The 27,476-nt window shown below is 34.0% G+C and overlaps 1 protein-coding gene across 2 annotated transcripts in view; it reads left to right on the top strand.

The window, feature by feature from the left end:
* IQCM (IQ motif containing M) overlaps positions 1-27,476 on the top strand; it is a 474,519-nt gene that overhangs the window by 386,267 nt on the left and 60,776 nt on the right. The window contains exons 12-13 of one of the 2 annotated variants that reach the window (XM_030816224.1): positions 6,097-6,258; positions 9,651-9,706. In XM_030816224.1, coding sequence (XP_030672084.1) covers positions 6,097-6,258; positions 9,651-9,706 — 218 coding nt within the window. Of the gene's footprint in view, positions 1-6,096; positions 6,259-9,650; positions 9,707-27,476 lie in introns of those variants that run through there. The other variant, XM_030816223.1, reaches the window with a different exon arrangement.

The raw sequence follows: 27,476 nt of genomic DNA, 5'->3' as shown, positions 1-27,476 counted from the left end.
ACTTTAATAATCTGAGATAATGTTTGTATTACTTCCAGTACACAGACACACTTATGCACACATACACACATACACACTCACACACACATGCTTTTAGAAGAAAGAAAATGCTCCTCCTAAGGAATCCTTGTAATTCTATTGGAATTATTAACTAAAAGTATTTTCGTGTTTTGGGCAGCTATAAAATTTATTTATATATACTGATATGATCTGTGTTTCTATCTAAAGCCCTTGAAGACAGGGAAAGGAAAAAGTCTTTTAACTTCCTATATCGAATACTTGAAAATCTATTAAATTTGTTTATTAAGCAAACAAGCAAAAAATAAGTAAATACAGAATGAAAATAAAGTTAAAATGTCAGCGTATTTCTTTATGAACTCTTTATTCCACTGAAGAAGCGAACCTTTTGAACTAACTGTGGTTTGATTATTGAACAATTAAATAGCTGTGATTCCCTAATTTTCTACTCTAAAATGGCATTTTGATTGGATTTATAAAGGTAGGTATCAACAGCACAATTTTCATACATTTAACATTTAAATGTGTAGTGAAGAATATTCTGGCAAAATTTAAAATATGTGCCTGTTTTCATGACCTGAAGGGATTTAAAGGTGGTAATATTTGCTATAATTTAACATTTTTAAATAATTCATATCCTCATTTTATATTATTATTTACTCTTAGTCAAGGGTTAGAGAACACTTTCACTCTTGTTTAAGTAATGTTGGTATTTCATTGTAATATGAGATCGGTGGTCCTAGCATTTATTTTTACAGATCGTATTATTTATTGGCATATCATTTAACTGCCTTCTTAACCATTTTGTCCCTTGGTTTTGAATCTTAATATTTTCCTTCATCAATGATCTTTAAGAATGATCTTTCAGCTTAAAAGAAACTAAACGTAAGAAAGTTTCATTAATTTAAGAATGGGGCTGCTTTGGATTCACATTTCCTTGTTCAAGAAGTATATAATTTTTCATATTGATAACTTTGTATCCTCATTTTTAAATATTACTAATGAACAGAAATAAACTTAGATAAAAATGGCATGACAAAAAAGTATGACATTCACTTATTTCAAATCAAAGAAAATGAATGCAACATAAAGTGCTTTAACTGAACACTGACAAGATATTAAAAGTACAGCATTTAAAAACTGGTCATTTATGCTGGGTTATAGATTATTTGTCCACCAGTTGAAACTCACGTATGAAAACTCCATACCAAAAACCTCACAGTATTGGCTAGTAGTCCATGAAGGATGCATTAGCAATTTAATGAATATCATTCATTATTTATTAAATATTATGCATTAAATTGCTAATTCATTGTGAATGCATAACATTCACAATGAAAGAAAACATCTACCTGTTGCCATTGTTTTTAAGCCTATATTAGTATGAAAACTATAAAATATGTTTTTTTTTAAACCTTGCAGATAAATTTAGTTACTCAATAGTACCAGTATGGGTAAAGATAAAGGATTAGGCTATTTCTATCTGTACTTATAAATACTTGTTAAAAAATGACTTCAGTAACTAGCCCTACCATTCTGGTTTAATAACCCAAGGTCACTAGTAAAGCTTTGTTAGCCACAAGTCTCCCTGGTACACTTAGGACTGGTCCTGACCTTAATAATGTATACATTTGCCCTTTTTAAAGTATTGTGTCTGTGCTGGCATTTGTGTGAAGGGGCAGGTACATTAGAAAGAACTTGAAACTTTGAAATATCCTAGAAATTTAGGAATCTCCAGGGTTCAATGTAAATTATTGTTCTTTCATCTGAGATGTTCTTGCCCATGCATTCTGAGTGTTGAAATATCCTTCAGTAATACATACGAAAGAGGAACAGTTGTGACAGTAGATGCTCTTTCTTTTTATTATGCTCACTTAGCAGAACGTAAAGCTGTCTGCCATCTTTATGTCAATTTTCTAATATTTATTTATTTATTTTTAAAATCACTGTGATGCTTGAAGTACAACCCTGGAGTCACTGCCTTAAATACTCCAGGCTCTGCAGGAGGGAGGCACCAAGCTCTCAATAACACAGCACATTGTTTGGGAGACGAAGGGAAGGGCAACTTTGAGTTCTCTGAAAACTCCTCATCCATCCTGAATATTAAGCATAACGAGCCTCACTTATCTGAGAAGAGGGGAAAACTAGAGGTGGTGTAGAGTTCATATTGTGGGATTTTATACTAGCCATTATTCTTAGCGAACTGAGAGGGCCATCATCAGTTTATAAATGGTGGTTTTGACCTAAGGGCTTTTCAATATCTGCTACAAAATAAATTTTTGTGGAGAAGACCAACATCAGTAAACCTCCAGGAAAGAGCTATGTGCTGCTCTCAGAGGGCTGACCAGCAGAGTACACTTTACAGGTGCAGCTGTAGAAGGATCTAAAAAGATTGGAAGGGCGATAGCAATGGGAGAGACCACCAGTTGACTCATAACTATTGAAGTGCTAACAGTCTCCTGATACCAGGAACCATTGGTTAAAACAATATGGCATTGTGGTTTAAAAGACAGGCTTTGAAGTTAGACAGAATAGAGAGTAAATTCTGGTTTCACCACTTACCAGCTGGGAGGCCTTGAAAATGCCCTGTAACCTCCCTATCCTTCAGTATCTTGAGCTGTGATGTATGATAATATTGACCTCATAGGATTGTCAGCAAATTAAACATATTCTGATTTTAGAATTAAATTAGCAAATGTGTATAACCTGCTTTGCACACATGTTTTATACTAAGTTCTCAATAAATACTGGCAACTATGTTATATACATTTGTTAATTTAAAAAACTTCAGATATTGCATATGTGGCCTGGTGAGGTAGGGGTAAGGAAGAGCTCTTATTCTTTTGAGGAGTAGTGTATTGCTACATCTAAATCCCATATGGCAGTATTGACTTAGTATATCAAAAAAGTAGTCCATAAACAGCAAAAATTATTAATATCAGAAACAAATTAAATTCCTGCTTTTATCTTGGGATGACATGTATAATTAAAGAAGAGAGTTTTACCAGCTATATGCCTTTTGAAATGAGAAAATGTTTATTTTTAGTTAACTTTGCACTTATGAAGGAAGGCACAATCATTTAAAAAATCATGAGGCTTTGTTTATGTAATTTCCAAGGCTCCATTGACATTACCAATTGGAAAATGGGGCATTAGCAAGACGCTAAGCTACAAACCTTCAATATGTGTCTAATGTTACATTTATCTTTACGTTATCCTTGCAAATTCAACACTCGCTTGACTTCATGTGTTTCTATTAGTCTTCAATCAGGATAAGCTAGTGGGAGAAAGTCACAATTCTATATTCACCACTACTTAGATTTTAGTGTAGGCATTTCATTTGACCTGATATTGAAGCATATGAAAAATATAGATAGGTAATTGTAACACAGTGGTAAGGATTTGTGTATCTAAACACATCTAAACATAGAAAAGGTACAGTAAAAATACAGTGTCCAAAACAAAACATGATACACCTATATAGGGCACTTAACATGAATGGAGCTTGCAGGACTGAAATTTGCTCTAGGTGAGTCGGTCAGTGAATGTGAAGGCCTAGGACATGACTGTACACTACTGTAGACTTTATGAACACTGAACACTTAGGCGACACTAACTTTATAACAATATTTTCTTTATTCAATAAAAAATTAACCTTAGCTTATTATATTTTACCTTATAAACTTTTAAATTTCTTTGTAATTTTTTGACATTTTGTGGTAACACTTAGCTGAAAACACAAATAGATTGTACAACTTTAAAAAAATATATTGTTTGTTTGCATCCTTATTCTGTAAGCCCTTTCTATTTTAGGATTTGTTTATATTTTTTATTTTTTTAGCTTTTTATTATAAATAAACACACAAACGTACACATTAGCCTCGGCCTACACAGGATCGTCAATATTCACTGTCTTTCTCCTCCACATCTTGTCCCACTGCAAAATCTTCAGGGCCAGTAGCAGCATGAAGTTGCCATCTCATATGATAACAATGCTTTCTTCTGTAATAGCTCCTGAAGGACATGCCTGAGGCTGTTTTACTGCTTTTTTTTTAATAAGTAGAAGGAGTACACTGTAACATAATGTTAAAAATTATAGTATGGTAAATACAGAAACCACTAACAGCCATTTATTATCATGTATTATGTAATATAAATAGTTGTATGTTCTGTACATTAATATAACTGGCAGTGCAGTAACATTGTTTACACCAGCATCATCATAAACATGTGAGTAATTCATTGTGCTACAATATTACCACAGCCAGGACTTCACTAGGCATTTTAGCTCCCTTTTATATCTGGTCCATCATTGACTGAAATGTTGTTATGCAGCACATGACTGTATTTCAAAGCCCATTAAGAATTAGAACCCAGTTCTGTCTGTATCCGTTAGGGTCCACTTAGCAGATAGAAACTACATAGTAATTTAAGCAGGAGAAGTCTAATATAGTAGTTATTAACTATGACAGAGATTTGAGTAAATGTGATTTTCTGCTAAGGGATAAAATAACTCTAATAATTGACAAGAGCAGATATAGGGACCCCTTGGTCTGAGGCAGAGCACCTGAGGAAAGAACAAATTTTTACAAAGGCCACCCATGGGGAGTCAGTGAATGGTGGAGTACACTGAGCTGGCATTCTAGTGTCACTTGTGGAGAAGCTATTCTGGAGATCTGGGGCAAACTGTCTGTAGGGTGATGTCACATTGTGGAACTCAATGGGAAGCCATTCATAGGAAGGTGCTGCACCGGTGGAACTATGTAGGAAGCGCCCAGTGATGGGAGGAGGGGAGTGCCCTCTGAGATGCCAGAGAATTTGCAGGAGCCTTCTGAGAGACCCACCAGCGCCAGAAAGAACCCATTCATCCTCTAGTTCTCTCCATTGCCCAGTTTATTTTATACTTAAAATCATGCCATATTGCAAGGAAGAAGTGTTCTAGCCTCACAAGCAGGACAGTGAAGGATGCATTTGGATCTGTGAGGCAATAGATGGATACCTGGCACGCTGCTCACCATCAAATCATGTCATATGGCCTTATATTCACTTTACCAGAAAATATGACATTTAACAAAATAAAGGAGACTAAGAGGAAAGGAGGGAAATATATGTAATCAGGTTATAAGTGGAGATTTACATTAGTGTCTCTCTTTTCTTTAAAATGTTTCTAGGCAGAATCACTTTAAGTCCTCAGGAGACTGCTTTGTTGAATTTTAGGACCCTGGCTTATCAACCAAAAACTAGAATTACAAACTGGAGGCCCAATGGGCATACCAGAGATTTTTCGCTGTGCAATTTAAATTATTGTTTAATTCCAGTTTTCTCAGCTACTGGTTAATACAGGTCATGTTCAGCTGACAAAGATTCATTTGCAAATAAGAGCTTCCTTAAGTATCTGAAGCCTACTTGCATCATTTATAGACTGTGAAATTTAGGCAAGTTATTTAACTTCTCTGGGTCTCAGTTTGTACATGTAAAAGGAAATAATGATAGGACTTACCTTATAGGTATGTTATGAAAATTAAATATGTTAATATTTTAAAGCAGTAGGAATAATCCTTTGCACATAATATGTGCTATATAAATGTCTGCCAGATAAAAATAATTCAGTCATGCAATATACATTTTATATTTTCTTAAAAACCATAGCCTAGGAATATTAATTATTTTAGTAGTTCCAATATATGGAACTCTATATTTACTCAACATTTTTGTCAGATTAATCTGATTCATTGTTTAATAGAAATTAAAAGCAAGAATATATTGTTATGTTATAGAATCTATAATATGAATGCTGTTCGTTGGGTATCTTATTTTTTTTTCACAGCCTTAACAATACTGCTTCAAGCTGATAGTGTTTTAAGACGGTATTAGTAAAGCCCTTACTCTTTAGTTTTTGCTTGGAATTAACTGAACAAGAAGATTTTTGGTAAAGTAACTTTGACTAGAAAAAAAAAACATGTTTTCAGTGTGACCTGTTGTATCCAAATGTTAGTTTTTAATTTGCATCCCTTAAAGGAAGCAAGTATGACACTGTAAAATGTCTGAAATTTTGTATATTTTATCTTTTCTTTATAGATGGCAAAGAAAAATATTCTGAACTAATCAAAAAGTCCAAAGCAATTGAAATGTTATTTACACTCTATCCTCCTGAAGGTGCACACGTGCCTGACAGTACACTACTCAAGTCAACTTGGTTGAGACCCATAGTAAATGGGGAAGAAGGTTATAGATATATAGGTAAGATATTTAACCTTATTTTTTATTGTACAGAAGAAGTGATACCTTATAATATTAAATATATAACTATATTCATCACTTAGATGATGTGGGATGATACATAGATCTTATAGAATGTTCTCTTTACTTCTTAGATACTCTGACTGCAATTTAAAAAGGGACTATTTTATGCTTTGGTGCCTCCACTAGAATAGTGGAACTATATTGTGCCTGTCTATTCACTAGTTGATGGAAATTTGGGTTGTTTTCACTTTTGCATTACTACCAGTAAAGCTGCTATGAACATTCATGTTCAGGACTATGTTTAGACATGTGTTTGCATTTCTGTTGGCTAACCTGTTTTCCAGTCATTATAACATTTCATGTTACCCACCCACTGCAGAGATATGAGAGTTGCATTTGTTCCACAGCTCTATCAACAGTTGGTACAATCAGTCTTTCTAATTTTAGCCAATCTAATAGATGTATATTGGTAGCTCTTTGTGGTTTTAATTTGCATTTTTCTAGTAAATAATGTTATTTGGCCTCTTTTCATGTATTTGTTATTTGTATGTCTTTGTTGAAGTGTCTATTCAAAACTTTTGATCATTTTCATATTATTTATTAAGTTTTGAGAATCCTTTAGATATTCTGAATACAAATAATTTAACCTATATATGCTTTGTGAATATTTTCTTCCATTGTATGGTTTGTCTTTTCTGTCTTTTAATAGTATCTTTTGAAGAGCATAAGTTTTCAATTTTGATAAAGTACAATTTACTATGTGTTTCTTTATTGCATGCTTTTGCTGCCATATCCAATAAGTGTTGACCTGGATTGTAGCAACAAGGTTTTCTTCTATAAATGTTATAGTTTTAGGTTTATATGTCAGTGTGTGGTTGATTTGGTGTTAATTTTTATATATGGCTCAAGATATAAATTGAAGTTCTTTTTTAATACTTTGATATCACAAACTTTCCAACAGTATTTGTTGAAAAGACCATTTTTCTATAAATTAACTTTGCCGTTTTGCAAAACCAAATAGTCAAAGAAGATATATAGATAGCAAATGAGCACATGAAAAGATGATCAACATCATTAGTCATCAGGGAAATGCAAATTTAAACTACAGTGAAATACTACTTCTCACTTATTAGAAAGGCTAAAATAATTTTTTAATCTAATGATACCAAACAAGGAGGTGGAACACCTCAAACACTCACACGTTACTGGTGGAGATGCAAAATAATACAGCCGCTTTGAGAATATTTTGATACTTTCTTATAAATTAAATATATTCTAATCATAAAGCCTAGCCATTCTATTCCTAGATAATTACCCAAAATAAAAGAAAACATTTATTTACACAAAGCTTATATATACACAATATATATATAAATAGGCAATATATACAATATATTATATGTAACATATATATGTGTACACACACACATATATATGTACACACACACACACACACATATATAAATATATAATCAACATTATTCAAAGTTGCCAAAAGCTGGAAACAACACAGCTGTTCTTCAACTGGTGAATGAATAAACAAAATTTGGTTCATCAATAAAAATTTGGTTCAGCAGTAAAAATGGAGGAGTGAACTATTGATACACACAACATGGATGAATTTCAGATGCATCATATTAAGTGAAAGAAGCCAGAGTCCAAGGCTATGGTATGATTCCATTTAAGTGGCACTTTGGAAAAAGCAAACCTATAGGAACAAAGTCCAGGCCTGTGATTGCTAGGGCTTAAATTTGATGGTAGTGTTTTACTACAAGGAGGCAGCATGATGGAGTTCTTAGGGTGATGGAACCATTCTGTATCTTGATGACGATAGTGATGACATAATTATAAATAAGTCAAAACCCATAGAATTGTACACCAAAAGGAATGAAGTTTACTATAAGTAAAATGTTTTAAAATAAACACAAAATTAAAAGAGAAGCATTTATATAGGTGGCCAAAAAGCCCATAAGAAGATGTGTACCATCATTAGTCATAGGGAAATGTGAATTAAACTACAGTGAGATGTCACTATATATCTACAAAAATGGCTAAAGTTAAAAAGACTGGCCATATCAAGTGTCAGCAGGGATGTGCAGCAACTGGAACACTAATATCATGCTAGTACAAATATAAAATGGTAAATACACTTTGCAAAATATTTTGCATTTATTTATCTACTTTCTTTTCTTCTTCCTCTTTTTTTTTTTTTTTTTTTTTTGAGAGAGAATCTCACTTTGTAGCCCAGACTGGAGTGCAGTGGCACAATCTCGGTTCACTGCAACCTCTGTCTCCCAGGTTCAAGTGATTCTTGTGTCTCAACCTCCCAAGAAGCTGGGATTACAGGTGCCTACCACCACACCCAGCTAATTTTTGTAATTTTTTTTTAGTAGAGATGGGGTTTTTCCATGTTGACTAGGCTAGTGTCGATCTCCTGACCTCAAGTGATTTGCCCACCTCAGCCTCCTAAAGTGCTGGAATTACAGGCATGAGCTACTGCACCTGGTCAATTTTTTATAAAATTGAACATACATCTGCCATACAACCAGGCATTACACTTCTACATATTTATCCCAAAGAAGAGAAAGTATATGTCTATTCAAAAACTTGTATATGAATATTCATAAAACTTTTTTGTAAAAGACTCAAACTAATAGAAACAACTCAAATAACTACCTACAGATGAATGGATAAACATATTGTGATATATCCATATAGAATACTCAGCAGTATAAAAGAAAAAACCTGGATACATATAACAACACGGCTGAATCTCAAAATAAGTATGCGAGTGAAAGAGGCCAGACAATAAAGAGTACATACTATATGATTCCATTTATGTAAAATACTAGAAAATGCAAACTGAGTAGTGACAGAAACAAATCTGTGGCTACCTGGGAATGGGGATTGGAAGTAGAAGTGAGAGGTGATGGGTTAAAAAATTTGAGAGTGATGGAAATGTTTATCATCTTGATTGTGGTTATCATTTCATGGATGTACAAAGTAAAAAGTTATTAAATAGTACACTTTATGCAGTTTATTGCATATATTTTATGCGTCAATAAATCTATAAAAAGAAAGTTAAAAATATAAATATTAAAGAACCAAGGTAGGGAAGCTTTTATTTTGGTAGTATTTTTAAAAGATGTTTTCTCTTGAAGTTTTAAAACTTGCATTTTAAAACTTACTTAAAGAGAGTCACAAATCCAGTGTAATATCATTGGGCTGGTGCATACAAAGGCATATTTAAGTGCTCAGTTCTATAATAGCCTAGAGGAAGAAGAGAGAACGAAAAGGAAGGATAATTATGAAAAATAATAACTTAAGTTGAAAGTTTTGGGTTTAATAAGATGAATTGAGAACCTGACTGCTATTTATTTTCTCTGCAATTTTCCCCCTGAAATTATTGGAAGGTGACCTATACCTATTTGTGTTTGTTGTTTAGAGCCTATTTGCAAACACGTTGTTAAAACAAATTAAAAGGAAATATGCAAGTGGCATTATGTTGTTATTTTCAGACTCTGTCTTCCAAGCTTTTTGCTGATTTTTTTCTGTTTCTTTGGGTAAGTGACCAGAGCCTTGAATCTTTTTGAATTACATGGTTATTAAATTGACTGACAAGAGATTTGCAACATTTGTCTTGAAAAAGATTGGTTTATTACAGAAGTGCTTCCTAAAACTGAGTAACTCCTTAACTATAAACATTTTAGGGAAGATAGCTCTGGGAATTTATTATGTGTTCCAACATTAATACTCTACAATATAGGTACTCCTGTTTATTGATTTCACTCTGTAAATTCAGAGATCTATCAACAGCAAGAACCAAGGAGTAAATAGAGTTACGAATGCTCCATAAATGGCTTGGGTTGCTAACAAATTACCTAGTATTAGGACAATACATTCTCTAAAAATACCTGGTACATCCATATTTTTATATCCCATATTTCCTAGAATAGTGGCTTGATTGTAACTGGAATGCTGCATAAGTCATAATTTCAACTTGCTTAATAGGCACAAAGAATTTCTTCTAGATTATAATTTTATAATCTAAGACCAAGTAAAAAACAAGTCTTTAATTTTTTTCCAGGAATATATGGCTTGTCACACTTATTTTTGGAAAGGCTATTTTGGAAAGTTAGTCTTTTAACTTATCTTCGATTGTCTTTCCTTATGCACTGTCTGTCCTCAAGCTCCCCAACCCCCTGGACTGTCACAAATATGCTCAACTTGTTTCTATCCTTCGTTAAGCTTTTGTGACTTTGGCAAATTTTTAACCTTGAAGCTGTAGATTATATTAAGGAGCATTTTAGGCCTGTAATTCTTGGAATTCTAATGGAGATACCTTGAAGGGGTGGATTAGCTATTATCTTTCAAGAAAATCACTTAGGGAATACAAATGAATGATCAAATTACTTTCCCAAACCAATGGTCCATTTTAACGGAAATGGTATTATTGTATTACTGTCAAGTTTCTAGTTTTACTACTTCTTTTTCATATCATTTCCAGCACTTCATATAGTACATTTTACTTACCCTTAGAATACATGGTTATTTAAATTACATGATTAATACTAGAATCTGATTTCTTGGCCTAATTACTGTTTTTTTCCCATTAAAAAGTAGAAGATATTTTTTATGTAATTCAGTTTGCTTCACTGTCTTTAGTCAAGACTTGATATACATTTGCTAAATTAGAATCTATCTTAGCTTTAAAGATTCCAGCAATTAGACAATCATCCTTGACAGTCAAGGCTGATTTTTGGTGATCTTCTTTAAGAATTTTCTACTTTGTAACATAAGACTTTCTTATATATCCTTTATTGCAGTTGAAACTTATTCACTAACAACAAAATAAAGGCTATGCATAGATTATTATGACTCTCTATTTTCTAAAATGGGCTATTTAATGTATTCTTCAGAATCCCTCCTAATCCTTGATCCCTTTTGGCACTTCTCTCTGAACATTTTTCCAATTTTCTCATTTCTTTCAAGGGACGAAGCTCAGAATACAACATGATAATCCAATACATGTTTGATTTATTGTGAATATAATCTTAGCTACTACTAGTTCTGCTTATATTTTTGCACTTTTTAAAGGCTTTTAAAAATACGCATCCCAGAATTTACTTGGATTTCTACCCGTGTTTTTTAATCTAAGTTTTTGTCATATTTTCTTGTCACTATTTGATGTGTATATAATTTATTTTGCCTGCTTAAATTTGCTATCCTGGTCAAAAACTAAGCTTAATTTTGAGCCTATTCTTTGAGGTGTTCTGTAGGATTAATTACTGTAAAAAACTTACATTATCATTTGAAAGGAGCTCTATATGTTTTATATCATTTATATCTGCTCAGGTATACAAAATGGCCTATTCTAATTTGGATAAGTTTAAATGCACTATGTTTAGGTCAATGTCATGCTTTGCCTATAGAGTATCTGCTTGCTGGAGATGAATAATGTAGTCACTGAAAAATATATTTTATACCAAATAGGACTTAAAAACTTGTTTGGGTATATCCCCATTCATCCCTTATTTTATCCACTGTACACTGCCATCAGCCTCCAATGTCATGTTCTCTAAAGTCCTTTTGATTTTCTTTGGTAGTGGCAAATGGATGTGAATGTGTTTTCATGGTAATTGTAATTGTTGATGGGAGAAATGTTTTATGTTTACATGGTTGAGTTGGTTCAAACTTCCAACACTTGCTATACTTACGTGAATCATCCAAGAGTAAGATAAAAACTATTGCAATATTGCATCTGGCTACAGTTTTTGACTATGTTCAAGTTACAAAAAATGTATTAGGGTGATGAATTAGGTTTTTCTCATTTAATGAAATGGTTGTGTTCTATGTGAATTCCATTTTTCCTTAAACTTCAATGATAAAATCAGAGATGTGTCTCCTACCTCCCAAGCCCAACTTCACCAAACATGTTGGAAACATTTGAGTAAGAAAATATTAAGATGGCACCAGGTCTATTAGATAAAGAAAATGTGAGTTGTACATTTACAACAATCCACCACTCAATACTGCTTAACTTCGTGAAGTGAAATTTGGAAGATTAATATTTCATTATGATTTCTGCATCTATTTATTTAACAAGTATTAACTGAGTGTCTACTATATACTTGGCAATAAAGATTGAGAAATAACTTAGGCTTAATACCTGCCATAGAAATGTTCACATTCTAGCAGATATAAAGCAACATCAGAGTTTTGGCTGCAGTAGGTGCAGTGAGCACTGTTATTGGTTCCTGGGTCAAATAGAATGCTTTCAAATGAGGAACTACAAAAAATCTAGGAAGAACATCTAGAAATTTAAAAAAAGGATGACACTAACACTCAGTAACTGAAATAAAACCCACAAATCTGAATTTACTATCTATTTAAATAAGGGGGCATTATACTGGTTAAGCATGGTCTCTGAGCAAAGCAGGCTATTGATCTTATATAGGCTTTTCAGGAAGAGTGGTAGCCAGTCTCCAAGATGGCTCCAAGGATGTGGTTCCTGGTTTATGCTTGTGTGTATTTTCCTTCATAGTGTATCAGGTGTTACCAATAGAATATAGCAGGTACTTCACTTTTGAGTCCAGATCTTAAAAGAGACTCTGGCTTCTTCCTTGCTCTCCCTTGCGTAAGTTGCTCTGAGGAAAGCTAGCTGCCATGTCATGAGGACACTCCAGCAGCTCTTAGAGAGGTGTATGCGGTGATGAACTGTGACCTTCTGCCTACACAAATGAGGCACCGAGTTCCATGTGAGTAATACAATGTGGAAATGGAGCCTCCAGTTCAATCCTTCAGATGACTGCAGCTCTAGTGAGAGCTTGAAGGCAGTCTCATGATAGGCCCTGAGCCTGAACCACCTAGTAAAGCTACCCAGATTCCTAACTCTCAGAAATGGTGTGAGATAAATTTTTGTTGTTTTATGCCTCTAGTTTGGGGGTAATTTGTTACACAGCAGTAGATAACTAATATAGAAAGCATGTAGGTCAGTGATTAGTGGCTTTTGGCAGTGAAAGTAAAATGACACTGGATGCTGAGTGTGGTTACACAGGAAAGACTGAGTTGCTGATTGGCTTTCAGAAATGTGTTACTAGAATAAGACTTTTGTTCAGTGGTCAACTTTGAAAACCAGGAACTCCCACTGACTGGTTGGCTTTCAGAAGTGTATTTACTAAGTTTAGCTGTCACTGGTTGATATTTAAAACTGGTTCTGAGAGTTTCTTATCACCATGATTATAGAAATATAATGGATTAATTAAATAGGTTCAAAACAAGTTCTAGTTTTAACTTGTTACCATGGCTGTAGAACTCTTAGAATATTCTTAGGAGTGTGGGGAAATGTTACACTTAAGAAACAGGGCATAAAGAAAAACAATAGGGATTGCATGTTAGTTGATATAATAGAAGCAATTAAGTATAATGCCTAGGAAAAGAGAATGAGTACATCTGGCAGTATAAAATATACACATAGATAGATCTTGAAGTAATATTTAATAGTTATAAAATAAATCTATATAATATTTTGAAACTGAAATCTATTATGACTCAAGTTTTTTGAGCAAGGGGTAAACAGGATTGGACAGCTTCACAGTTCATTGTATCTACTATAATTGTTGTGAAGGTTAATTTTATTTGTCAACTTGACTGGGCTTAGGGATGCCCAGATGGCTGGTAATGTTATTTCTGGGTGATGGTGTTTCTGGACGAGTTTAGCATTTAAATCAGTAGGCTAGGTAAAGAAGATTTCCCTCATTGATGCAGGTGGTCATCATCTAATCTGTTGAGGATTTAAATAGAAAAAAAGGTGGAGGAAGGGCAAATTTCCTCTGTCTACTTGAGCTAGGATGTCCATCTTCTCCTGCCTTGGACATCAGTGCTCCTGGTTCTTGGACTTTTGGACTTGAACCAGGACTTACACCATCAACCCCCAAGATCCTAGTCCTTTGGACTCAGACTGGGACTTATACCATTGGCTCCCCTAGTTCTCAGACCTTTGGGTTTGGACCATCAGCTTCTCTGGGACACTAGGTTACAGATAGCAGACTGTGGGACTTCTTGGTCTTTGCAATGGCATGAGCTAGTCCTTCATAATCAATTTCTTTATGTATATCTCTATATAGCCAATTGGATCTGTTCCTCTGGAAATCCCTGATGGATACAATTACTATGATGACAAAATTGTATAATTAATGTAAAGTTAATATTTATTCACTTTATACTCTTATAAGACTCAGAGCTATATATTTTATGTGCATTTTCTCATGTTATCTTCATAATCTATATGATAGAAGCTATTATCAAGCTCATTTTACAGAGAGATATTATTTCCTAAAGAGGCTAAGTAACTTGCTTGAAGTCATGCATCTACTGAATGGTACAATCAGGATTTCATTCTAACTCTAGAGCAAACATTTCCACATTAAACTGCAAGAAATATGCTTTGTTTTGATGGAGATGACATTGAATCATAAAGAAGCTATTAAATTATAATCAGTATATTCTTTTAGAATTTAGTGAGGTGTGTATGATAACCATAAGAAAATAATGCATATGGATTTATTTACAAGGATGATAATTACAGCATTGTAGTGAAAAGAAATGTTGAAACAATGCAAATGTCTAGCAGTAGGGGAATAGTTAAATAAATTATGATTCATAAAGAAGATGGAATTCCATGTGACCATTACAATTATGTTATTGAATATTTATAGTAAAATATGAAAAATAAATTTTAATGAAAAAAGATCACAGAATAGTATATCATGTATAATATACTCATATAGTTACATAAAATGAGTTAAGAATATATAAACTTTAATATCTAGATTTTGTGAATCCAGTGGACTTTATTTACTGTTTTAATATAACAGAAGTTTCTAATTTTTCTGCATATTCTACACATTTTGATGCACATTTATTTTTAATATAATAAAAGATTGAGACTTAAAAATATTATTCTGAACTTCCATATGTTATGCCATATTCCTTAATTTAAAATTAAGCTTTATCTATTTTTATATTGTTCTTTGTTGATAAATATACATTTATCTTATTTATTTAGATTTTGCTGTTAAACTGTTACAAAAAGAATATGTTTATATTAAAGTAAAATATAGCCTTTCAATGAAAAGGAGAAATGAGGCCATTTTATTATGTCATATTTCAAAACTATTTAAAAATAGTTTTACATTTTAAAATATATGTGAAATATATTTATTTGAGAAATCTCTGATAGTTCTATAAGCTTTTGAGAAACATTCTACTTATTTATCCTTATTCCCCACTGTAATTCTCAGCCCATAGTAGTTATTTGTGCATAAACTATTTAATGTGTACATGAAGGATTACTATAGCAGCTAAGCTATGTTTTCAAACTAAGGATAAATACATTTTTATCATTTATATATTGAAATTATTTGCTCTCTCTGGGTTCATTCAAAGATTGCTATAACATATGGCTGTAATGTAGTATGGCAGTTCTTTAACATTTAAATTTTTTATTTAATAAATAAAATATAAGTTTACCATTGGGAGGCAAAAATCCAAGGTGAGATAAGAGCATTATTCAGTCACTCCACAAATATTTATCAAGTGTCTGTATTCAATACCCTATGATAGACATGAGGAGAATTCAAAGGTAAGTAAAACATCTTCCCTCTCATGTATTGGTTTAGACTGGGTAAAAGATACATATAACTAATTAACCACAATAAAAGATAGAAAGTGATGAGTGATGTAAAACAAACACACAGTGAGTGCTCCGTTGTTCTGCTAAGCAATATTGAGAGGAAAGGTAAAGAAAACACTTTGCAAGAGAGAGGAGCATGGAGGCTGCCAACATCTTTGGAGAACAGTAAGGGCTTCTTTAACATTATTCAAAGCTCACAGAAAGAGTCCACTCAATTGAGACTGATACAGTTTTGCTCTATGTCCCCACCCAAATATCATCTCGAATTGTAACCCCCAAGTGTCGTGGGAGGAACCTGTAATCCCTACTTGTCCAGGAAGGGAGGCGATTGGATCATAAGGGAGGTTTCCCCCATGCAGTTCTCATGATACTGTGTGAGTTCTCACGAGATCTGATGGCTTTGTCAGTGGCTGTTTCCCCTGCTCTTTACTCTCCTGCTGCCTTGTGAAGAAGGTGCCTGCTTCCCCTTCCACCAGTTGTAAGTTTCCTGAGGCCTCCCCAGCCATGTGGAACTGTGAGTCAATTACACCTCTTTCCTTTATAAATTACCCAGCCTCAAGGAAGTTCTTTATACTAGTGTAAAAATTGATTAATACAGAGACATTTGAAGTTGGCATAACCAGCCCTTCTAAAATAATAATAATTAAAAATAATGCATTTGTTTACTAGGATTAAATACTATTTCATTATACAGTGATCAACTATAATGTCCTATGCATCAATATTTTTATGTATAAATTTAAAGTGGATTGCAAAAAATTTGTAAAATTGCAAACCAAGCACTTACTCTCTAATATAACCACTTTTTATTATTTTGTCATAGTTTCTTCCACGATTTTATAAAACTATTTATAACTATAGAATATTTAAACCTTGAGTGGGATATTATGCCAACTTCCTTTTGATGTTTACAGAGAGTCAGTTAGGAGGTATTAGAACAATATTTGAATTGAGGAGCTGAGGGCACAGAGGCTAAGTGGCTTGTTCATGATCATGTCCTTAATTTTAACTGCTTTGAGGATTCAAATTCAGGATCACATTAGGTCCATACTCCACCCCCTTCATGCACACACGCGCGCGTGCACACACACACACACACATGCACAATCTCCCAAACTTCCTGGCTTTTTATGAAAAGTAATTTCTCTGGGCAAAGTAAACCTAACATTTGTCTATTTTATTAGTCTTTATTTTTCTCTTTGTTTTCCTGAAGTTTAAAAATAGCTTGTTAGTTTTGCCCTTTGAATATTTTCTGAAGGAAAATCTGAAAGAAATACTGCCCGCTCCCCCTGTTGCTTTCTTGGGAGTAGAGGTGAGACAAAGGCCTTGGACTAAGGTACCCTAGCCTTGTAAACTTGTTGCCTGTGGACATGTTGAGTACCAACTTTTTTGGAAAGCTCTGATCATGCATTTTTGGCTCCTCAAATCTTGCTTTGTATGCCTATTTTAAGCTCAATTCCTTTACTTTTCCAACTACACATATTAAGTAGTAGGAAATAGCACTTCATTCTGAAACCTCTCATAAAACAAAACTGATACTTATTAGATGTAAATGTTGCTGAAGCTGAAAGTTATTATCCCTAGGGGAGAATGATGACTTTTCCCCCACCAAGACTGCAGCATAGTGAAGTGAAGATGTTTTCACAATACTTTGGAATTTTTATAGTTGTCCTCTGTATTGTTTGACTGTCAGTTAAATTAGAACATTTGATAATTGTAGGGAGCTGATAAGACTTTCTATTAAAGGTATGTCATTATGTAAATCTCAGTTCAAATATAGTTTGCCAGAATCCTGTTTTGATTATATTATAATATAATAAATTAGCCTGTTAAATAAGCATACCTGGAGGGCATAGAACATTTTAAATGTCTTTAAAGTTAACATTAGATTAAACAAGCATGTAAATCTTATATTAAAACCATACTTGTCTTTTTTCCTTAAAGGCTTTAAAATTTGAAACATATATTTTTATATAAATATAGATACTTTAGACTTAAAATCAACCTATGCATATAGTTTACTTAGCTGTAGCATTTGCATACTGTGGGAAAATAGTGAATGATGAATACAAAAAAAAATGTAGAGGTTCCCAGGTTTCATTTGGTATGCAAACACCTGGATACTAAAGTTATTTGATAAACATATTGACAACTGTGTGTATAAAACACTTAAAATTTTATAAAAAATAGTTTATCTTTGTGGCATGTTGCAAAGAATAATGTTCTCTAACAATTTTGACCATATTTATTTTATTTATGGATGGGAAGGGCTCAGTGATCAGATCATGATTATCACATATCTGTTTTTATACATTCACATCACCGTTATGTTCTTTTCATATTTTTGGTGGTGTGGCCCACTTTTTTTTTCAGTGTAAGTTCAAAACATATCTGTGCAAAAAATAATTTATTCTATCTCAGCTTATTGGAAGGAAAGGTTAAAATCTCCATTCATGTATATATTCATTCATTTAACGAATACTCTAAAGTGCATACTGTGTTATTATGTACCAGGAATCTGTAGCAATGTAGAGGCAAAAAGAATCATGGAGCAACTGGACATTTAATAGATTTCTATCTATCCAGTACACAGATGGCCTCCCAGAGTGCCTGAATTTAAAAATATGCAGAGCATAAAATGTTTTGGCACTATTGAACATTTGTGCTGGTCATAATTATGCATAATAACCTCCATCTGACAGTCTGTCTAATGGGCACCTACTATAGACTTTAATAGTAAGATTTAGAGGCAGAAGAAAAAAGTGAAGAGATGGATGGGAGAAGAATTTTATAGCAGATGCTGGTGCCTCGCTACACATTGCCATGGGTATAGACAAAAGTCAAGAGGATGATTTTTATCATTCAAAATCAAAATTTCCATAAAATTCAAAACATAATTACTATATAATATACAACCTATATATGTTACCAGTACTCACTCTATAATAATAACCTGGTGTCTCTGGTTTCAGTTTCTTGTTTTAAGTTTGAGGTAATTGTAGTTCTTTTTATAATTAATTTTAATTTTTGTTTTAAGTTCTGGGGTCCATGTGCAGGATGTGCAGGTTTGTTACACAGGAAAATGTGTGCCATGGTGGTTTGCTGCACCTATCAACCCATCACCTAGGTATTAAGCCCAGCACACATTATCTATTTTTCCCAATGGTCTTCCTGTCCCCACCCCACCTCCCAACAGGCCTCAGTGTTGTTATTTTGCTCCCTGTGTCCGTGTGTTCTCATTGTTCAGCTCCTACTTATAAGGAAGAACATGTAATACTTGGTTTTCTGTTCCTGCATTAGTTTGCTGAGGATAATCCGTGTTCTTGCAAAGGACATGATCTTGTTTCTTTTTATGGCTGCATAGTATTCCATCGTGTATACGTACCACATTTTCTTTATCCAGTCTATCATTGATGGGCATTTGGTTTGATTCCATGTCTTTGCTATTGTGAATAGTGCTGCAATGAACATACATGTGCATGTGTCTTTATAATAGAATGATTTATATTCCTTTGGGTATATACCCAGTAATCTGATTGCAGAGTCAAATGGTATTTCTTGTTCTAGATCTTTGAAGAATTGTCACACCATCTTCCACAATGGTTGAACTAATTTACATTCCCACCAACAGTGTAAAAGCATTCCTATTTCTCTACAACCTCACCAGCATCTGTTGATTCTTGACTTTTTAATAATCACCATTCTTACTGGTGTGAAATACTATCTCATTGTGGTTTTGATTTGCATTTCTCTAAAGATCAGTGATGTTGAGCTTCTTTTCATATGTTAGTTGGCCATGTCAATGTCTTCTTTTGAGGAGTGTCCGTTCACATCCTTTGCCCAATTTTTAATAGGGTTTTTTGTTTTTTCCTTGTAAATTTGTTTAAGTTACTTGTAGATTCTGAATATTAGACCTTTGTCAGATGGGTAGATTGCAAGATTTTTCACCTACTTTGTAGGCTGCCTGTTCACTCTGATGATAGTTTTTTCTGCTGTACAGAAACTCTTTAGTTTAATCAGATCCCATTTGTCAATTTTGGCTTTGTTGCAATTGCTTTTGGCGATTTCATCATGAAATCTTTGCCCATGCCTATGTGCTGAATGGTATTGCCTAGATTTTCTTCCAGGGTTTTTATAGTTTGGGGTCTTACATTTAAGTGTTTAATCCATCTTGAGTTAATTTTTGTATAAGGTATAAGGAAGGCATCCAGTTTCAATTCTCTGCATATGGCTAGCCAGATCTCCCAGAACTACTTAGTAATTAGGGAATCCTTTCCCCATTGCTTGTTTTTGTGAAGTTTGTCAAGGACCAGATGGTTGTAGATATTTGGTCTTATTTCTGAGTTCTCTATTATGTTCCATTGGTCTATGTGTCTGTTTTTATAGAAGTACCATGCTGTTTTGATTATTGTGGTTTAGTTTCAAGTCTGGTAGCGTGATGCCTCCAGCTTTGTTCTTTTTGCTTAGGATTGTCTTGGCTATAGGAGCTCTTTTTTTGGTTCCATATGAATTTTAAAATAGTTTCTTCTATAGCTGTGAAGAATCTCAATGGTAGTTTAATGGGTGTAGCATTGAACCTCTAAATTACTTTGGGCAGTATGGCCACTTTCACGATACTGACTCTTCCTTTCCATGAGCATGGAATGTTTCTGCATTTGTTTGTGTCCTCTCTGATTTCTTTGAGCAGTGGTTTGTAGTTCTCCTTGAAGAGGTCCTTCACTTCCCTTGTTTGCTATATTCCTAGGTATTTTATTCTCTTTGTAGCAATTTGAATGGGAGTTCCTTCATGGTTGGTTTCTCTGCTTGCCTGTTGTTGGTGTACAAGAATGCTTGTTACTTTTGCACATTCATTTTGTATCCTGAGACCTTGCTGAAGTTCCTTGTCAGCTTAAGAAGCTTTTGGGCTGAGATGATGGGGTTTTCTAGATATAGAATCATGCCATCTGCAAACAAAGACAATTTGACGTCCTCTCCTCCTGTTTGAATATCCTTCATCAGAAATATTGTCCTGAAGTTTTCTTTTTATTGAATCTCTGTCAGGTTTTGGTATCAGGATGATGCTGGCCTCATAGAATGAGTTATGGAGGAGTTCCTCCGTTTCAATTGTTCGGAGTAGTTTCAGAAGAAAGGGTATCAGCTCCTGTTTATATTTCTGGTAGAATTTAGCTGTAAATCCATCTGGTTCTGCGTGTTTTTTGCTTGGTAGGCTATTTGTTACTGCCTTAATTTCAGAACTCATTGTTGGTCTATTCAGGGCTTCAACTTCTTCCTGGTTCAGTCCCGGGAGGGTGTATGTGTCCAGGAACTTATCCATTTCTTCTAGATTTTCTAGTTTATTTGTATAGAGGTGTTAATAGTATTCTCTGATGGCTGTATTTCTGTGGGGTCAGTGGTAATATCCCCTTTATCTTTTTTTATTATGTCTATTTGATTCTTCTCTCTTCTTTATTAGTCTATCTAGTGGTCTATCTTATTAATTAAAAAAACATATCCTGGATTCATTGATTTTTTAAAGGGTCTTTTGGTCTCTATTTCCTTCCGTTCCTCTCTGATCTTGCTTATTTCTTGTCTTCTGCTAGCTTTGGGGTTTGTTTGCTCTTGGTTCTCACTTGTGATGTTAGGATGTCAATCTGAGATCTTCCTAGCTTTTTGATGTGGGAATTTAGTGCTATAAATTTCCGCCTTAACACTGTTTTAGCATTTGCTAGGCTCAAGAGTATATAGGTGATAATTATCATTCATCCCATAAACCACAATTGCTGTTGATAAATTCCTACGATTTTCAAGTGGCTATTTTTACAAACTTCAAAGTGCCTTCCAAAAAAAAAAAAAAGGAAAAAGGGAAATAGAGAATGCTTTTGTTGCATTTGGCATCTAAACATATCCCCACTAGCTTGGAACCTAAAGGGCAAATCATTACAGAGGAGACAGTAAAGTGTGTCTTTCTCCTGCATAACAGAGAGGGATGACTCAGTTGTACAACTTTAGATATTAAATTGTGGACCTTGAATCTAGCTGGTTTTATGTACCAATCTGTGATGCACCTGTTAAAAATGTCCACTGTGATGTATAATGAATTATGTTTCTAATTTAGTTACATTAGAAGATTATTAAATTAAACTTCACTGGACTTAAGCTAACAGAATAAGGTGACATCCAGAAATATATACAGGTAGGATTAGTTTCAGTGAAACCAAAGTATACCAGAACAACCAAGCTTCACAGCACCATGTCCTCCTGGCACGTAAACTGTACCACACTTCAGATCTGACATGAGGGGATCAAAATCCATGTGCAAGAGATGAACATGCAGATAGATCTCCAGGGAATCTCTCCTCCAAGCTTTAGGGAGAATTCTAAAGGATTCTTAAGGACAAGGCCAGATCAGCCTGTGGAAAATGTTCTGACAACATGTGATCCAATAGGGTCCTTGAATTTGCAAACTGAGTAAGAAAAAAACTATTTTATGCAACTTTGCAATCTTGAATTGAGTTTTGATTAATCTCTTCATCTGCTAAAGTATGTCTAAAATAATTTGAAAATTATATAAGTCTTCACATCCCTGCGAAAGTCTTTCTGTTGCCTTTGTAAAACTGGAAAGCATATGAGAGTCTTAGGTCTAAATCTTTTCCCCCAAAAGCCTAAAAGCAATTCCTCAGTTATTTTATATATTTAGACAGTTTTTTATTACATAGATTTTCAACAGACAGAATAGCAGTGAACCTCATTAGCCAGCTTCGTCAGCTCTCAGTATTTTCCAGTGCTCAAAACATACCTTGCTCTCTACATCTTCCATTCTTGTTCAAGTCACATTATTTATCTCTAGTTTGGACTACTTAAAGTCTAATAATCTTCCTCTTTCCCACCTAGTCTGTATTCCATACAAAGGCAGAAGGGTTTATAACTATGTGAATTGGATCATGCCATTTCCCTGCCTGAAATCTCCTCTAATCAATACCTAAAATTGTATCATTTGTCTGTTCATGAAGTAACTCTTACCTCAAGAACTATGGCCATCTATGTTTACAGCTGTGTCCTCCACTGCTAGCCATATGGTTTCTCAGCCCTCGCCACCCACTAGAATCACCGACCTAGACAGCATTGACTAATAAGGTCTGGGGTGGGGCCCAGGCATCACTTACTCTTTTTCAGACTACTCAGGAGATTCTAATGTATACCAAAAATTGACAAACAGTGCCTTATGAAAGAGATGAAAATGCCTGGAGCATAGAAAGTACTCACCTAATAACCTTTTATTTAAACAAATGAATGCGGACTTCTAATTTATAGAGACCATGTACCAGTTTCTAAAAAAAATTATATTGAATACAAAAATAGATATTTTCTCAGGAATATATTATTTATTTAAATCTTCAGGATCACTATGTTCTACAGTATTATTTTTAAGGCTCCATGGGGGAGGGAGGGAGACAGACAGAGAGAGAGAGAAAGAAAGAGATTGATCCCAAGATTCCTGTGTCTTCATCCCTAAATGAAGAAAAATCTGTCTGGGTTGGTTAGTGTTAACCAGGTTTTTTTATGGGTCATACTCACTCAGTCATCTGATTAGGATTCTAAATTAACTCTACTAACAGGCTTTTTTTTTTATTATTATACTTTAAGTTCTAGGGTACATGAGCACAATGTGCAGGTTTGTTACATATATATACATGAGCCATGTTGGTGTGCTGCACCCATTAACTCATCATTTACATTAGGTATATATCCTAATGCTATCCCTCCCACCTCCCTCCACCCCACGACAGGCCCCAGTGTGTGATGTTCCCCTTCCTGTGTCCAAGTGTGTACTAACAGGCTTTTTACCCAGTTCAGCTTTTCTAGACTGAGATGGGATTTTGTACCAACCTCACTACCCAGCTCTCTGACTCTGAATAGATGAGTTTATGAAAAGCTATCCTTGCAGAGTTTATTACTACTTTACCTATAATATTATATATTCCATTATGGGATGTTCTATTATTAGTCTCATCCCTGACCCCTTTTTTCCTAGTTTGGTTGCAATTTATGATTAGATGTAGGTTGAACATTGCTGTTAGGTGGAAAAATTTAGAAAAATACTCTGCCTATTCTAAAAAAAAGCAGGAGCCACAAAACAGAGTAACAATCATTTGGTGTTGTAGCAAGGATGTTCCTGCTGTCTTCCTTGTGAATATTTCCATTTATTATGTGACTTACAGAAAGAATTGTAAAACACACCTACCACTGTGATCATTTCCATAATACTGAGGCAAGTAATAAATAGATACTTTCTTTTTCATTTTGCATAGTAGAAAACTGAAGTTTAAAGAATGATATCTTGCACAAGATTCCCCAGTCAGTGGATGGCAGGTTCTCTTTCATATAGTGGTATCATCAATTACAAAGAATGATGAGCAAGAAATGGTGATTGAGCTTTCTTCACAAGCCAATGATTGCAATGTAATTTTTCTAGGTAACCTCAAAACTTCAAATGTTCAAGGCTATCCTTCTCTACATGCATTTTTAAATATGATGAAACTGTGACATGATGGCATTTTAATCAAAGTATCCATTTCTTTTTCCAGCATAATTGACATTTTTAGAAGTCATATAAAGTGAGTTTATTTTCAACCAGATACAAATACTATGGAACATAAATGAAAAATAAGAATTATAAAATAAAATATATATAGCTGGATCTATGTTATAAAATATAGTTTTATTATATTTGATGCAAAGTATTTTTCTTCATGAATCTACAAGCCAGTGGGGGTTTTTTACCTTGCTTCAATATACCTGATTTTTTTTTCTCTGTGACTTATCATCCTTAAAAATCAATTAAAACTTTTAATCTATTAAATTTTATATTTGAGACTTCCAATTATTCTATCAGTGTGAGAATAAAATCCTTAAATAGATATATTGTTGCTAGAAGGAGAAATCTTATTTTTTAATTTTTAAAAAATTTTGGATTTTTTTTACTTATAAAGATTAATGACATAAATCTTAGTTATATAATTTAAAAGTATCTATAAAATATAGAAAATTATCATGGGGGCACTTAAAAAGGGAGAGGAAAAGATAAAATGAAAGTATTAAATTTTTATCATAAGGAGTATAATGGACAAACTCTGAGTGTATCGATGATTATTTATTTCACTAATATATGGCTCTGTGCACTCTCTCAGGTTCACATCTCTGCTTTCCAAAACTGCTTTTCTCTCATAGTGAGACTCAAATGAATGTACCATGAATCAGAGACTGAAATTCAGACCTTAGCATTCTTATGTAATAGAAAAACTGTCATCATGAAAGGAAATCTCTTACTCCTGAGGTAATTTGAGGCATCGGTTTTGGGCAAAATCGTCTTTTATGAAGAAGATACACTAGAATTGACCGCATACTTTGGTGATATTCAGAATGTATTGGAGCTCTGTGTCCTTAAGCAGTTGGATGAAGAGAGTAGAATGCTCTGAATTTACTCATTAATTGTTCCTCAATCCTCTCTCAGGAAAACGTTCCTTATAAGAGAGGAGATGATAAATAAGACAGGGGTTTAAAATATAAGAGAAATCAAACCAATTCTTTTGTGTGGCATTTGTCATTTTCAAAAATGTGCGTTTTAAAAAACCAGTGGATCTCAAGCAAGACTTTGCATTAATACTAGAACTAGAAATGTTTTTATAACATGCCTAGAGGAAAATTCTTTGTTATGGCTTCACTGAATACTCATTAATTTTGTAACAGAAGAAGAGGGTTGATAGCAATTTTGCACCTATCTCCAGATGCATGAAATGTTTAGTTATTTTAAGGTAAGGAATTCTCACATGTCAACATTTCAGTGAATTTAACAAAAATGTTTAGTTTCTGTAAGGAGAATTTAATGTTTAATAGTCAGAGGTATCAAAATTCTCCACTAGTTAATGAAGTTTATTTAAAAAATATAAGCATGTGAATAAGCTATATTTTTATTTTTAAATATTTCAAAAACAGAGAAACATGGAGACATGTAATGAACACTCACCTATTCACAGCCCAAATCAAACTCTGTAAATTTTGTTTAGACACTGCTCTTTGTTTTACTTTTCTCTATTTCATTGATTTTTCCTTATTAAAGTCTTGATATAGAGCATGCAGAAGAAGAGTACCCCTAGGAACTGTGTCAGCCATTTTGATTATTCTTCCTAATGTGTGTGTGGTTCTGAGCAGCCACGGCAGATGGCATCCTGGCATTCGCACTCCCCTGCCCACCCTATTGCAGCATCAGCCTCTGCTCCCCGCTACAGGTTTAGCTGAGGTTCCCATTATCTCCTGGACAGTCACTCTGGGCTCCACCCGATTTCTTTCCCACTAGATTCCTTTTTGAATCTATTCTCCTTACTTCTTCCTGAGTTAGTCTTTTTAATAGGCAAAGCTGATTTCAGCATTTGCTTGTTTTCATATCTTCTGTATTGTCATTGCCCAAAGGAGTAGTTTCTAAAGTAAGGTACACAGACATAGAATGAACTATTAGGTAGGAAAAGGCAATCTTAGCATCTCTATTTGAAATTGTTATCTTGTATTTTTGAAATTTGTGCTTTTAATGTGTGTTTTATAATGTGCATACATGTTCATCTATACATAGATAAATATAAGTATACTGGGGGATTCATGCTAATGGAGGTGAACAATAAAAGATTTTAGAGACCACTGGCTTTGAAAACAAAACTCAGACTCCTTCATAGTCTGACCCTGGCAGCTTTCTCTCCACTCCATCACCCACCACTCTCCTACTTCCTTGGCACTCTGAACTTTTTAACTTTTCCTGAGCATGCCTTAGCACATGTTCCCTCTTACAGAAAAGCCCTGCTCTCCCTCTGGACTGGAAACTCCTTCACATACATTAACTAAATCTAAAACATGACACCATGATATAAAACATTAAGATTTCTGTAGTCGCTGCATCCTCTGAATTTGCATACTCCCTTATTCAGACATTTTGAAAACACTTAGCAAAGCACATTATGATTTAGATCTATACATACCTGTCACTCAAGTTCTGTACTGAACTATGGAAGGTGGGAGCCATATCTTATTAATCTTTCTATCTACAGCACCTCATATATTGCTGCTACATCACAAGTACTCAGTAAATAGTTTTGAATGAATGAGTAGAAGAAATGTGAGATTGTATTACAGAGGTACTACTACTGCTTATAACCAACAGTAAGGCAAACAAATATATGGCTTGAAATTTGGTCAGTGCACAGTGACTCAAAGAAGATGTCAGAATACAAATGTAAGAATTAGGACCCTTTGGGAGGGGTCTAGGTAATCTACAGTTGGTTTTTTAATGGTCAAAAAATAAAAAGATATTATAATTTAAGTACTGTAGGTAAGAAAACCTCACTAGCCTTATTTTCAAGTTTTGAGGAATTTCTTAGGCTCAGGGTGGCCTGGGCTTGTACTTTTTTCTCCATGGAACTCAAAGATGTAACTATTAGACCAGGATATCTACTGTGGGGCCACCTCCCTTGTATTCCTTTTCTATTCTCCAAGATTG

The sequence above is a fragment of the Nomascus leucogenys genome, chromosome 7b, assembly GCF_006542625.1.
Source record: "Nomascus leucogenys isolate Asia chromosome 7b, Asia_NLE_v1, whole genome shotgun sequence".
Taxonomy (NCBI): Eukaryota; Metazoa; Chordata; class Mammalia; order Primates; family Hylobatidae; genus Nomascus; species Nomascus leucogenys.
The sequence above is the reverse complement of the archived record's forward strand: the minus strand, read 5'-3'. Positions and strand labels throughout refer to the sequence as shown.